The 14,498-nt window shown below is 34.9% G+C and overlaps 1 protein-coding gene across 3 annotated transcripts in view; it reads right to left on the bottom strand.

Annotated features, from left to right (window-relative positions):
- ESCO1 (establishment of sister chromatid cohesion N-acetyltransferase 1) overlaps window positions 1-14,498 on the bottom strand; it is a 33,796-nt gene that overhangs the window by 18,525 nt on the left and 773 nt on the right. For all 3 annotated transcript variants that reach the window (XR_010470492.1, XM_065053305.1, XM_005498369.4), the window contains exons 2-7: window positions 12,507-12,610; window positions 12,121-12,319; window positions 10,173-11,541; window positions 9,403-9,514; window positions 7,861-7,924; window positions 5,557-5,671 (exon numbers count right to left, since the gene is read on the bottom strand). Coding sequence is in view for 2 of the 3 variants with exons in the window: in XM_065053305.1 (XP_064909377.1) it covers window positions 5,557-5,671; window positions 7,861-7,924; window positions 9,403-9,514; window positions 10,173-11,541; window positions 12,121-12,317 (1,857 nt within the window). In the remaining variant the exon portion in view is untranslated. The remainder of the gene's footprint in view (window positions 1-5,556; window positions 5,672-7,860; window positions 7,925-9,402; window positions 9,515-10,172; window positions 11,542-12,120; window positions 12,320-12,506; window positions 12,611-14,498) is intronic.

The raw sequence follows: 14,498 nt of genomic DNA on the forward strand, positions 1-14,498 counted from the left end.
AGATTAGGTCACCTCCTTCTTGATTACCTAGTGTTAGTTAGGTGAAGATTATTTTTTTTCTTCTAGTCTTTTCACAGAACAAAGAATAAAACCCAGCCATAGAAACAGGCAGGCTGGAAAGGTAATAAGAACAGGAAGGAACAAAACAAAGATTTTTGGGCTCTCCACAGAAAATGAAAAGGTCAAAGAATGCTATTTCAACAAAAGATGGATTCAAGATTGAAGCTGATGGGTAGATCCCCTTGCTGACCAGAAGGATCAGAAGACATGACCCAACTCAGAAACAAGTTTCACTTCAAAATGAAGACCATGGTATTTAACAAAAAGCATAACCAACCAACCACAACAACAAAAAATCACCAGTATCCACCTTTCTGAAAAGCTATTTTAGCCAAAAGATATAAATCAACTTGAAACTTTCAAAACTGTGATGTTTATTTAACATATTTGAAAAATGAAAATGAAGGGTCATTATCCATTATGAAATAATATCCTCATTGGTCACTAGCTAAAGCAATATGAAAAAAATGAGTTAAAGACCAAATCTGCACAATACTTACAATGGACAATCAATCCATTCTCAACCCATATAAAAACATTATTCAAGAACATTACAGAGAATGTTCCAATGTGTACTGGTTTTGGCTGGCATAAGGTTAATTTGCTTCACAGCAGCTGCTACGGTGCTATGTTGTAGATTCCTGACCAAAATAGTGTTGCTAACACACTGATATTTTAGCTATTGCTGCACAGTGCTTACACAGCATCAAGGCCTTCTGTTTCTCACTCTGCTGTGCCATTGAGTCAGCTGGGCGTGCACAGAAAGTGGGGAGAATAGACAGCAGAGACAGCTGACTACAACTGACCCCAACTGTCCCACACCATATGACATCACACTGATCAATAAAAGCTGGGAGGAAGAGGAAGGAAGGGGAGGACGTTTGGAATTACAACATTTGTCTTCCCAACTGTTACACAAGATGAAGCCTGGCTTTCCTGGAGGTGGCTAAATACCTGCAAGCCAATGACAAGTAGTGAATGAATTCCTTGTTGCTTGCGCACACGGCTTTTGCTTTACCTATTAAACTGTCCTTATCTCAACCACATCCCTTCTCCCCCATCCTACCTGGGGCAAGTACGCAAGCAGCCGCACAGTGCCTAGCTGCCTACCAGGGTTAACCCACAACACGTTTGTAGCCTTGGTGCCTGAATTCCTGTATCAGGTTCCCAGCTAACCTTACAAAACGTTCTCACCTTCAGGACAAAGGACGCAAAACACAACCACCTGAATTTGTTAGACAAAGCCAGGTTGCTGCAGTGACATAGAAAAGGGAAGGAGTGATAATAAGAAAGGATGGTCATTATTGCCCCCTCAGAGGAGAGCTATCCGCAAAGGTAAGATTTGTGTGGGAAGAACCATGACTGCTCTCAACTACCAAACTCCCTCCGCAGTCACTTCTGCAGTAACCACTGCCTTGTTGTTACTGGGATTACAGGAAAGAAAAGAGGTGGTACTTAACTAATGTGAACAACAAGAGATTGCCCAAAAGCTATTCTCCAGTTCTTCAGAGCAACTGACAACCAGTCTATACTAGTTTAAGGAATAAAACAGCAACTTTAAATGATAGCTATGTAACTTTCTTCAGTCTCATAAGAAATCACTTTTACACTTATTATTTCCACTAAGGATTCTGTTTTCAGCTTACATAAAAACATTTCTTTCATATATTACCTATTTACATCAAACAGGAAACTATGTTCAAGTTTCACCAAAATCTATGTAAGGAAATACTGAAGTATGATATCCAAATGTGTAAACTAAATTAGCATGCATATCACTTCCATACATAGCACCAATTCAAACCTTAGAATCAAAAGCATCTTCTATCAAGCAACCCTGATCCACGCATTTGCTACAAAGATCATCTACATCTTACGGTCAAAATTTTGTCCTAGATCTGGCAGGTAAGCAGAATTTTTACAAGAAGCAAACAACTGACTTTCCTTGTCTTGGATAAAAAGCATATCTCATTTTAAGAAAATTGAAAACACATGCTTTGCACATGTGTTGTTCTTTCCATTTCAGAAGTTAAAGGAACAGATGATTTCATATTCAAGTTCTCATATTTGCACATCAGTACTTGGAAAGTACACTTTCACTGCAATACTCTATAAAACTTCCAACATGGAGCTTCACATAACCTGTCAACCTACCAACTGAACATTTAAATGAAGTGCAAGAGGGTACAGTTCACAAATATTCGGAACAGACTAATCTAAACACCAAGTCATCAACTTGGAATATATTTTAGCCTCAATTTTAATTCCTTTGCTCCAGAAAAACAGATCGTACTCTCCTCAGTTTGAACCTAAATCTTGGCCATCACTTCAAACACCATTTTTTCCTGTCACCGTTTATTTTACAAAGTTTGTTGCAGCATTAGATTCCTTGCTGTTTTCAGCTAAAGTTCTACGCTCTGAAGAGACTTGCTTCTTAAGATGCGTGACAGCAAGCAAATCTGAAGAAAACAGAAAACTCATCTTTGATCTTAGTTGTACCTCTACAAAATGAAGATAATTTTATGTTTGAAAGCTGCTCAGATAACTAAATGATGCACACCAAGAAAGAAAATGGTGCAAGTCAGCTACTAAATATTTCTTCTACAAATGGACGTTGTATTGTTTTACTCCTATTACAGCCAAATAGTCTTAAAGCTTGTTAAAGATTATATTACTTAAGAAAAATAAAAAATGAACCTATCATTATAGCAACTATATGGGAGAAGAAGAAAGGTAAGATACATCTTTAAGGATTAAATATTTAAAAAAAGCATATTGTGGAAAACAAAGACAAGCTTTACCATAACACCTCTCTAAATATAGCTCAGGAAATGAAAAGGTTAGAATACACAGACGATCTTGTAAACATCCCAGACTCTGGGGCTCAGATACTTTAAAGACAATTAAAAGGACAGATGTAAAACTTAAATACAAAAGACTACAAAAATTAAATAGCAAAAAACCAGCAAAAACAAAGATAGCGTATCATGTGGTGGGTCAAACCAAGCCCAACTAGTTTTACACTTTGGTTGCAAAAAGGATTCTGTACATACATTAAGATGGACTGGCTTGACAATTCTCCAAAAGAATCAGATCTCACAATAGAGCCCAAAATTGCAGCTTTCAGGCATTTAATTTTTTAAAAAAGTATAACAAAGTGCAAGTTAAATGTTCCCTGCTAAGAAGCACAACCTCCTAACTTTGCTCAAGGTAAAATAAGAACAATGAAACTACTTCTCACAATATTCTCGTAACCAGAAATTTGAAATAAAAATTATTCCTAGCTATTGACTATAATTTTTTTTACAGACACTGTAATTGCTAATTTAAGACATTTGACTGTGTGTACTAAGACTGCTGCCTCTTATAGGAGAAAGTTCAACCTGAACAGCTTTTAAACCAAATGAATCTTTTCTCTGTTCTCAGAGGAATGTTACAGAAATATATAAATGTATTTGAAAATTTTTCCTAAACAAACAAAACAAACAAAGAAAGTCCAACCATTCAGAATCCACATTTAAGAAATTCACCATAGTTTTGCAAACAAAACTATTAATTACAAAATGCACCTTATTTTATTACATGCATTTAATCCCCAATTTTTTGAGTACTTGAAAAGCAAAGTCAGGTACTGTACAAGTTAATTGAGTGATTTTTCTTCTCCAGATGCTAGCACAAGCTATTCTAGACATAACTATGTCTCGTCTCCACAGTAACTGATGTCAAGGATAGTATTTTACAAAATAGCTTAACAAATATTTGGGTTCCTCTATATGTTTTGACAATGATAAAAGCAGTTTTCCCTCAGGTAAAAGAATAACAGAGCAATACCTTACCTAATACTTTCTCCCTAAAGCAAACTACAGGCCTTACCAAAATGCACTTTCAACACAATAAAAAGCCCACTTTGAATTAGATGAAATCAAAGTGAATTCGATTTGTATGAAGTGCTGAAATATATTCGATATTATGAAGCTGTTACTTTCACATTTTAAAATGAAATACAGTGCTCACTTGCACTTTGCAGAAATACACACAGAAGACAAAAAACTAGGCCTTTCCCATTTTCCCTAGTATTCTTCATTGATGACCCATTCTATATGTTCTAAAATTTTGCTAGGTAAATAACTTAAAACTTTTACTGATAAATATCTAGGGAAAAATATTACTCTCCTAATTTGGACTGAAAACAAGAATACTGCCAGCATAATCAAGTAGTTGCAGAAAAACCTCTTTATATGAATACTGTAAAGACCCACACAACCTCTCTTCAGTAAGTAAGCAGAAAGTTATGTATTTCTTCTTGTCAAAGACGCTAGGAACTCTTCAGTCAAGTTCTATTACTGTACGAGCAAAAACTAACTTAGCTTTACTGAAATTAAAAGGAATATTCTTATAGATCTTTTAATATAGTCAAGATATTTAATCATGCATTTTAACTCTGTTTGTTAAATGCGTTTCAAAGCGGCAACAGCTGAAATACTTTTTAAATGTTAGATACAGCTCATTTATCATCCTGTGGCTGGGCAATCAAGTGCCTAGATTTGTATAACTTCAGGCAAATCAAGGATACGTTTATCAATGTAGTTATCAGAAGCTCCAATTTTAAAATATTTCAGTATGGATATAAAAGAGTATTCAGAATTCACCTGGTTTTACTTAATATTTTTGTGTGCTTAATCCATGTATTATATGAAAAAATCGTAATTCAGCAAGACCACCAGTTATACTTGTGAGAGAGGCAATTCCATAAAAAGCTTACTACAGAGTCCTCCTTCCTAACAGCCTGGATTCCTCTCCTGCTGTAGCTCCCCAGCTCCAGCCTTTCATTTTTCAAGAATTATCTGATGCGTGGATTATTAAAAACATAAAATTCAATACAACCAAACAATTGCTCCACTATCAAGTTGCCTGATTCCACAATATAGAAAAACGACTGTGTTGCTCTCCTTCTCCTAATTTTGCATTTTCTTGTGTTAAAAGAAATACCTGCATTTGGTAGCTAATAGCAAAAAGGGTAAGAACACTACTATTGCTGCTTAAATATCATGGTGAAAATGAGTACATCCACGGGAACATCTTTAAATTTGTCTCAGACCAATGGACATATGAATGAAGTGGGAATAAAACTGTTTATATTAACTTTGCATACAATCTGCCTATAATTCTGAAATTTTAAGAAACTGAGATTTTGCACCTAAGTAAAGGCAAATTCCCTAAAACAACTGTATTCTTATTGAATAGCCACTCCATTAAAAAAATCAGAAATTTGTACTAACAAGAATCAGCTTTAAATGTTAAGTCTGTCTGCCACCATTTTTCCATCAACATTGAATGACAATCTAGTACAGGTTCTACTCTGACAAACCATTTACCATGGTAATAGTAGTACACATAAGTAACGAATTTTAGACAAGTTCAGAACAACACAGCACTGAAAATTCAAAAGTAATTTCTTTGAGAAGCTATAAGCCTTACTAAAATAGTATTACTTACTATGATCAGCTGCTTATCACCATCTTTTCCTGCTTCTTTTAGCTTCTGACTATGTTCCTCAGATGACAGGAAGTTACTGCATTTTGATGCTAATGAAGGATTTGACAATGGAACCCTTGAAATACAAATGTTTCATGTTAAAAAGGGACTGCTTATACAAGTCATCCTAGATAATCGAAGTAGTTGTGACTAGTATAACTAAACTTTAACGAGATGCAAATCCAAGTTAATTGCCCAAAACACAATCCTATATATTTTAATTTGTAATTCCAATGGGAAAATAAGGAAATAAAAAGATTAACAAAAAATCAGTTTTTAAGTAGTCTAATTACAATGTTTGTGGGTTTTGTTTTTTTCTTGTTGGGTTTTGTTTTTTAATGACAAAAAATAAAATACGAAATTTATAACCAAGTGGGGAAGGTTAGTCACAACCATTAATACAAGCATTTAACTGAGGCATTTTCAGAGCATAACAGATGGTGCCCAATGCTGTATATTTCTTAGGTAAGGTTTAGGTTTCTAGTTTCAGAGATCATACATCAAGCTGCTAAAGCAGGCCATGTAAGTATTTCCACAAATATAAGTGGGCAATATAAAACAGATTTCATAAATCTTTCAAATACAATTCAAACTTATTCTCTTGTAACAGCTGGCAGTGAAGGGAGGGATAAGAGGACATGAGGAATAAATGGACGGATATAATGGGAATCTCACTCAGTTTACATTTCCCCTTGTCACAACTGAAAGAAAAACTGGAAAGAACTATAACACATCAACAAGGTTATTCTATGAACTTGCTACTATATTTAGTGGAAAAATAACATTAACTACAGGTTTGGGTGAAACTTGTGGAGATCATCAAAGTGAAACACAGACAAAAATACTCCTACTTCAACTAGGTATTTACATATTTTCTGTTTCTGAGCAAACTAAAGATATAGGGCCAAACACTTAATTGTAGCACCTGCTGTAGTATATGTAGCAGGGTAACTCAGTGAGCTTTTTAAAAATAAAAATTCTTGCCAGACATTTTTAAAACATCATTTTTTGCGCTTTATCAGAGCTAATTTTCTTATTCCTGTCAGTGCCCCAAAATTTTCCATAAGTAGCTTCTTCAAGGTTTGCCTTTTCCAGCTGCAACCTTTTCTTACAAAGCCCTAAAGAGAGCTACACTACAGATATGCACATTACTCTGTGTTAGGGCAAGACTATCACAGAAAGAATGATGGCTTATAATCTTGGATAGCATATAGAAAGCAGGGTAAGAAAGCTCTCACAAGAAAAATATATCTTCGAATAATAGCAAAGCAATATGGGCTCGTTCAGCTAATAAAGTTAATAAAATTGTGTAAAAACCATAAAACTGTGTGGCAGTTGAGAGTAAAAATATGAAAAAAAAAATCTAAGTTAGTGTAATATTTATTGAAAAATCTAACAATAGTCATTTTTTAGTTTTACATCTACCTTACCACCCATTTTCTGTGAAATTCCATAGCAGTAGAGTTTTTCAACATGTACAAAAGGGCTGAACAGTCGGAATTGCTAACCTGGCTTCAGACAGATGTACTGAAAATGAACTGCATCATTTCTTCTTATATTCATTACGAATATAGAAATCAATATGGAAATACTAACCATTGTGCCAACTATGTTGCTGTTTGAGGTATCAAGTATGAAGAAATCATTGTCTTTAGCTTGTAACTGGCTAAAACCAGAGACTATGTCAGAATTGTTCAAAAACTACAACAGTCAACATGATCGAGGACAAAAGGTAAATTTTAACTGTTAGCAGTAAGAACAATTTAGTTAGTCTGAAGAACAAGCATCATGTTTTATATGGCAGCTGACACCTTCATTTCACAGCAATCACAAAAAAATCCCAAATTAAAACCCCTCTTCCCCACCTAAAAAGATTGCATATAGACTTCCATAATTTAAGGATTAGAAAACTCTTACAGAAGTGACATAATTCAATAAGTGAAAAACCTGCGGTAAACTCTTCCTATACTCTCTCATCATCTGATTTGAGCAAGAGACCATTAGAAATGTCTTCCCAACTCTGTTAAGTTCTACTTCTTAAAACAAACGTGCAGTCACAAATATCTTGCTTAATAATTTTCTTAACAAAATAAAAACATCCCTTAATAACTGGGTAAAATGAAAATCTGTTTTTATTTGAAATCTGTCACTTATTTGAAACTGAAAGTTGAGGCTGGGAGACAAAAGCACAGTTAGTCTTATAATAAAACCCCTCATAACTCTATGGAAGGTTATTGTAATTTCATAATGTAGGATATACTATACCTGTTTGCGGTTTCAGAAGTTTGATTTGTAAATGAAGTATGTGTCAACTGCTTGGGAGCCAAACCTAAAATTAATCAAAGATTACAACTTCATTATAAAGTTTTTAGTTGCAAAGGAAATTTGAGCTACACAAATAGTACTTTGCAAAAGTATATTCAAGACAATGTTGCCATTTGTTCATGGCTAATAAAAAAAGATGCAACCTTGAGGCAGTATTCCTGTGTTCCTCCACATATACTTAAAGTGCAATTTTCTTCAACATTTCCACAGCAGTTCTGCAGAGCAGTTTGCCAGCAGATAAATAAGGCCACTAGTGAAACTACATAGCAGTTTAAATCTGTTTCTAATGACCCCATACAAATAGCTCTATGTATAGTATTAGAATCATAATTGTATAGTATGTCCCCATCTGAGGTGTGTTCTATAACAATTAAGGAAAAGAAACAATGAAGAATAGCAAAAGAAAGGAAAAAACCATTTTTTACAGTCTCTAACAGTACAGTTGGATTATTTTGCCATTCAAAATTACCCTATAATGGCAGGAAAGAAAAAAAAAAAACAAACAACAAAACAACACAAAAAACACAAAAAAAACAAAACAAAACAAACCCCAACCAACCAACAACAACAAAAAGCAACCAAGCAAAGAAAACACAAAAAACCTCAAACCCCAAACACAACCAAGAACCAAAACCCCAACACAACTATTTAGTAAAGCTAAATAGTTAAACAGTACACTAAAAATCAAGTTCAAATTAAAAAAAAAAAAAAAGCACCAGTCAAAAGTCAATGAAAAACCCCAACAAACCAAAAACCTGGAGGCAAAAGGATGAAATATCAAGAGAGAAGTTAATCAAGAGCTATGTTAGTGATCCATCAATAATATTTCTTAGACAAATATACTTGTGTCAAAATATTCGCATCACACTTATCATAACGTTTGACAAACTGCATTCACAGGCTGACAAATGAAGGCTATGTAATAAAAACAAGAGAGTGATTACTCAATCCATAATTTGGTCAAGATGGAGTAGAACAACTTAGGAGAAAGAAATGCAGACACTTATTCAAAGGAAGCAGTAACCAACAGAGAATCCTTAACAGAAATCAATCCAAGAGAAGAACTCAATTGAAATATGTTTTACTATTTTATTACAAAGAAAATGAAAGGATTTGGTTAGGTTTTTTTCTGTTTGTTTCTTTTTAAAGTTGTCGCTCCACTTTTACTCAAACAGAATAGTTAAGCATTGAAATACTCATGCATAAAGCATAAAAACGCACTAAAACAAGAGCTCAATAGAAAAAAAGACTAGTCTTTCCCACCACACAGCCCAGATTTAAAAGGATGTCCATTGCTATCATACTGCAATGGCCACGGGTGTGACACACAAAGAAATACGAAAACCCTGGTCAACAGTTCCAATCCCAGAAGTCTAGTTCTGCACCAACTGTACCTTATTCTGTAAAGCACTCCCCAAAAGGAAGCCTTATGATTCCCATACAACTCGTCAGAAGAAGAGGAAAAATTAATAGTAAAGTTACCTTGAGGTTCACTTTCTCCTGGTTCTTTTTTAAATTGTTTTGGAGGTTTAGCAGCTGTGACATACTTTACTGGAGAACTTTCTGGACTTGATTCCAAATGTAATCGAAAGTTCTGAACAAAACAGAAAATATTAAATAAAAAGCCTGAACTATTTAATGCCTCTAACCTATTAAAAAAATCACTGAGTTAACTAAGTATTAACATCTTGGATACAGTACCAGTTTTCTGATTCCTACATTATTTTAAGCAAACAAAATGCAACTGATTAGCTAGTCCATATTGAAGTTCGTGGTATTACTTTTGAAAAAAAATATTTTTCATTTGATATATAAGCTTATAAAATACTTCATATGGAACACTTTTGTCCTTAAAATCTTAAATTTTAATCAAAGGTCACTCAGATAGAGAACACTTTGTTTCCCCTCTCATTTCTTTTAATACACCTTTTCAGAATAGAACAGCTATGCAAGCTTAAGTCATTAAAAACCATCCATATGAATCTGTACAGTCTTCAGCTCCAGCAGAAAATTTTATTGATCAACATTTCATTAGCTACAGAATTTAGGATGATGGAACAAATTCATTATCTAGCTTACTATCATCCTGTTTATGACAACACACCAGCAAAGCATCTTTAATACACTCAAAAATTCTAAGTTACTGTAAAATGAAGTAATTGTTAAAACAAACTTTCTAAGCATGTCATTCTCAGAAAACAGAACAGTTTGAGAACACCCTCCCACCATACGCCATCATTAAAATGACTTACCTCATCTGGTCTTGACTCACATAAATGTTTTGTCAAATTGTGCAACAAACCATTTTCTGCACCTCTCTTTGTGGGCTGTTTTATTTCCAATGTCACTTCTTTAGCTTCAGTTCTTTCAGATGAAGGATCTGATTTCTCCTGCACACAAGTTGCACTTTCATTCTCAGAGAGTCCTGTTACTGACAGCTTGTCTTGTGCCTTCGAAAGCTCTGCTTCTGTAGCTATTTGACTTGCCTCTGAAACTTCAGTGTAATCTTTTAACAAAGAAAGCTTGGGGACATTTGCAGAATTTAAGTTACTTTGCTTAATGTTACTAGCTTTCAGTAATTTAATTTTGGTCCATTTAGAGTTTTTGTTTGAGGAGTTATTTCTACCATTCAGAGTGCATTTAACAGGCATTCCTTTTTTACTAGGGAAAAAACGTTTGCATTGAGTACTTTGACTAGCTTCTTTCTGAATAAGCATTTCACTTTGTTGAAACTGTATGCTGGCATGCTTTTCTTCTGTTTTGCTACACTCAGCATTAGGGGAATCTTTTTTCACCTCTACTGTATCAGACTCAATCTCACCTGCGATTTCTTCACAAAGTTCAAGGATGCTTACCCTTTTGGATTTCACATCGTTCTCTGGCTGATCAGCCACATTTATTTCACTTACAGATGGCTGTGAAATCTTTTTTGGTTTTGTACTGTTTTTTACCTTCTGATGTATTTGTTGCTTTTCATTAGTTACTGTCTTAGAATTTGGCTTAAGAGAATCTGTTTCCACTTTCTTTGTGTTGCTAGGAATAGGAGATACAGGGCCCATTAGGTCTTTCTTAACTTCCTTAAGACTCTCATCAGGACCTGATGATCCCTGAAGGTTTTGTTGGAAGTTGTTCGAATTATCATTTTTATTGTCTGCTTTACATTTTTTCTCTTTCAGAGACCTCGTCACTTCTACATGTATTTCTTTGTTCTCATTTGTATCATTTGGCTTTGTTTTTGTGTTTTTCTGTTCCATTTTCTTTCCAGCAGATTTAAGTGGTTTTGCTGCAACATTCTGAGCATGTCTTCTTGCCTGGCTACTTTGTTTAACTTCCGAAGCTTTTTCTTCTTTAACTTCCCTGTTGCGCAGGGATCTTGCTGGTACATGTACATGTGTTAACTGCTGCAGTCTCTGTGATCTCCTCGTTACTGGCTCATTTGGTGCAATTATGCATTTTGACTTAGGAATTTCTTGCACAGATTTTTTCTGGCATACTTCCTTACTTTTTGCAGATTTAGGCTGCTGTTGGACCTTTTTGTCAGGAATTGTTTTATTATTTGAGTTGAATCCTGATGATCTTGTAGTCATGCGCATTCCTTGTTCAGGTTCACTGGTGTTATCACTGAAAGATTCAAATAATTATTTTTTCAGCATCCAAAAAGTAGAATTTGTCATAAGACTCTTATCATTCCTGCTAGCCTCTACCTCAAACCTTTCTTTTCTCTTTTGAAACACTATATCTTATTCCCTCAATACTTATAGAAGAACTTTCTCTAGAATCATTCTAAATAGACTTCTTTTCCACCTGGTTACTCTTAAGTGTAGTACTTAATGTTTTTTATGCATGGCAAGACTGATCTATGAACCACAGATGAATGCTTTTTAATATCTCTAGCAGTTTTTAATTGTTGACATTTGTGGATTTCAAATGATGTATTAGCTGATATAGTATTAGATTTATTTTTACTTCAGAATCTTTTTTTTTTTTTGGAGGAAGGCTTTCTGGATTTCGAGACACTAATATGATTCCAGAGAAAGACCATGTAGCAGATATCACAATCATTTAAGGCTGATCTTCCCACTAGTATTATTTAATTATTTAGCTGTATATTTGACTCAAATTCATTCTGCTTGGATTGTTTCTGCACTAATTTAGTCTAGGAAGATAACCTAGAAAAATTACTTATTTTTTGTCACTGACCTGTTTGATTTGGCAGAGGTTTTGAGTACAGTTTTCTCCTGCACTGCACACTGATTAGGCTTTGATTTATTTGAGACATGTTTTATATCTGACACCTCCTTTTCCTTCTTCACTGATGACGGTTTGCTGTTCTTGTCCAGCTTTGGACGTTTAGCAGAAGGCTCTACTAACATCGACTTCCTTTTCTGAGCTGCCATTTCTGTAAGAAACAATAGTTGATTTCAGCTTTTAGAATCTCTGTCAGTTAATATAACCGAAGATTTGCATGTTTTACAAAATAAGGTAACTGATACTTGGCTCTCCTTTTAGGGGCAGACCATGCTAACTGTAATCAGAAAGCAAATCATAAAAGCAATCTCAAATCAAATTACATTTATTTTACTTACAGGTTTTTACAAGCGGCAATCGATGTTTAGGCCAAAGCAACTTGTCAAGGTGTGCCAAGAGCATTCCTTATGTATATGCTGACGAATAGGATGTTTCATGCCACCTACGATAAATAAAACATGTTCATGAGGTAAGCACTTTATTAACCTCCTTGTTCGATTCTGAATTTGGCATTCCCACCCTCTTTCATCCCCTCAAACAATGTTTAGCTTTAAAATGTCTTTGATAATCAATTTTTAAAAATCCTACGAATTTTCTTTCCATATCCAACAATTTTTGGCATTTTGTTGTCTTAAGCATTACCCTTTTACCTTTTGAAAGGAAGTTTCTCAGCCTTTTGCATTTTTCCAGAAAACAGTACGGTGCTCTCTTTCATAGCACACAAGAAAGTGAGCCTGCTGTCAGTCCTGTGCCTCACAGCAACAGTGAATAAATCCATTAGACTACAAAGTTTTCATGGTTGCTGCTGCAGAACTTCACAGACATCAGCAACCACCTATAACTGTTCCTTCTAATACGACACACTGCAAATCAAAGACAGAAAGCCTAGAAACTAACATTATTTGAGACATTTGCCTTGGGCAGTTAAAGACGATGTCTTCAAGAGCACTGAAATGACGTTAAAGATGCAGAAGTTAACCTGCACAAGAGTCTGAAAAGTAGCAGAGATCCTCAGTAAAAGCTCTTCACAGATTCAGTTGATCATGCCTTTCACACCTATTTGTGGCTTCTGAAATTTTTAAGTTCTCTTATTCAAAGACACCATTTTTGTATTATGGCACAATTGTTCAGCCAAGCCTCACTAATACATTTTTTAAATGAAGTTTACTGGAAGACTCAGTGCTCAGAAATTCTGTATCGCTTTTTGAAGCCACGAATTACCTATTAATTTTTGCCATTGACAGACTGACAAAGAAATATTTCTGTAACAAAACTGTAACACTTTTGAAAGCTTAACTAATCTGACGTTAAATTTGACAGATTTTAAGGTCAAACAGGAACTTTAAATTACCAGTTCTATAACACAGACCAGATACTTTCATTTAGGTACTACAGTAAGCCTTTCAGTATTGACAAATCCATGTTTTTGTCTAACAGTTTGAAAGATACTTACATTAAGCTCCTTTTAATAATTATTCATTATCCAAAATGGAAAAGTGAAGAGCTGTACTTTTGCTTTTCTTTCTGACTCTTAATTGTTCTTAACCCCATTTTCATTTATCCACTCTTTCATGAAGACACTTCTAACCATGCAAGGCTGATAACGCTCAAATTCCAGACAACAGTGCTGTCTTCTGCTCTTCTCCTTTAAAGAAGCTCCATGACCAGCAGCTCATATTTGAGATAGAATTAAAGAATATATCCAGGGAAGAAATCTCTAATAGCACTTTTCATAGTGCTATTTCTGTGTTTCTCCCTAAGGAGCAGGTAATAGAATTTGTATGTCTTACTTCTAATGGCTCACGAGCTCCATGGCACTTAGCAAGCCTACAGGTTTCCACTAGTGAAAGATTATCCATCAGAAACACAGTATAGCCACTCACACTGAATAAGTCTTCGGTCTTAGTTTAGAGCACCCCATTGACTCACAGAATTTGAGAGCACCATGACACACACTGAATACACCTAGACCTTCCTGGGTTTTTTCCAGACATATACAGACACTACTGTCACTTTGAGCCACATGACATGGCATACTCAAGAAAGACTTTCAAGTACAAAACAGAAAACATAATCTTTCCCTCACCCATATTGCTTCTCAGGACGCTGACAAATATACTCTCCTCCCACAAAGCGAACTAGCTCTTTAATAGTCATTTCTTTCCTACTGATACTTTGCACAGCAAAGCAAGGACTTTTCCTGACTTTCAAGAACTGGCAGTTTCTTCCCTGAAGAAGTCCCCTCTAGTAAAAGCCAGGTTATGGATAGAAGGGAAGACACGGAATTATGAGAGCAAACTACACAACAACCAAAGGTTTTGGTGCAAGAA

This window comes from Columba livia, chromosome 2 (genome assembly GCF_036013475.1).
Source record: "Columba livia isolate bColLiv1 breed racing homer chromosome 2, bColLiv1.pat.W.v2, whole genome shotgun sequence".
Classification (NCBI taxonomy): domain Eukaryota; kingdom Metazoa; phylum Chordata; class Aves; order Columbiformes; family Columbidae; genus Columba; species Columba livia.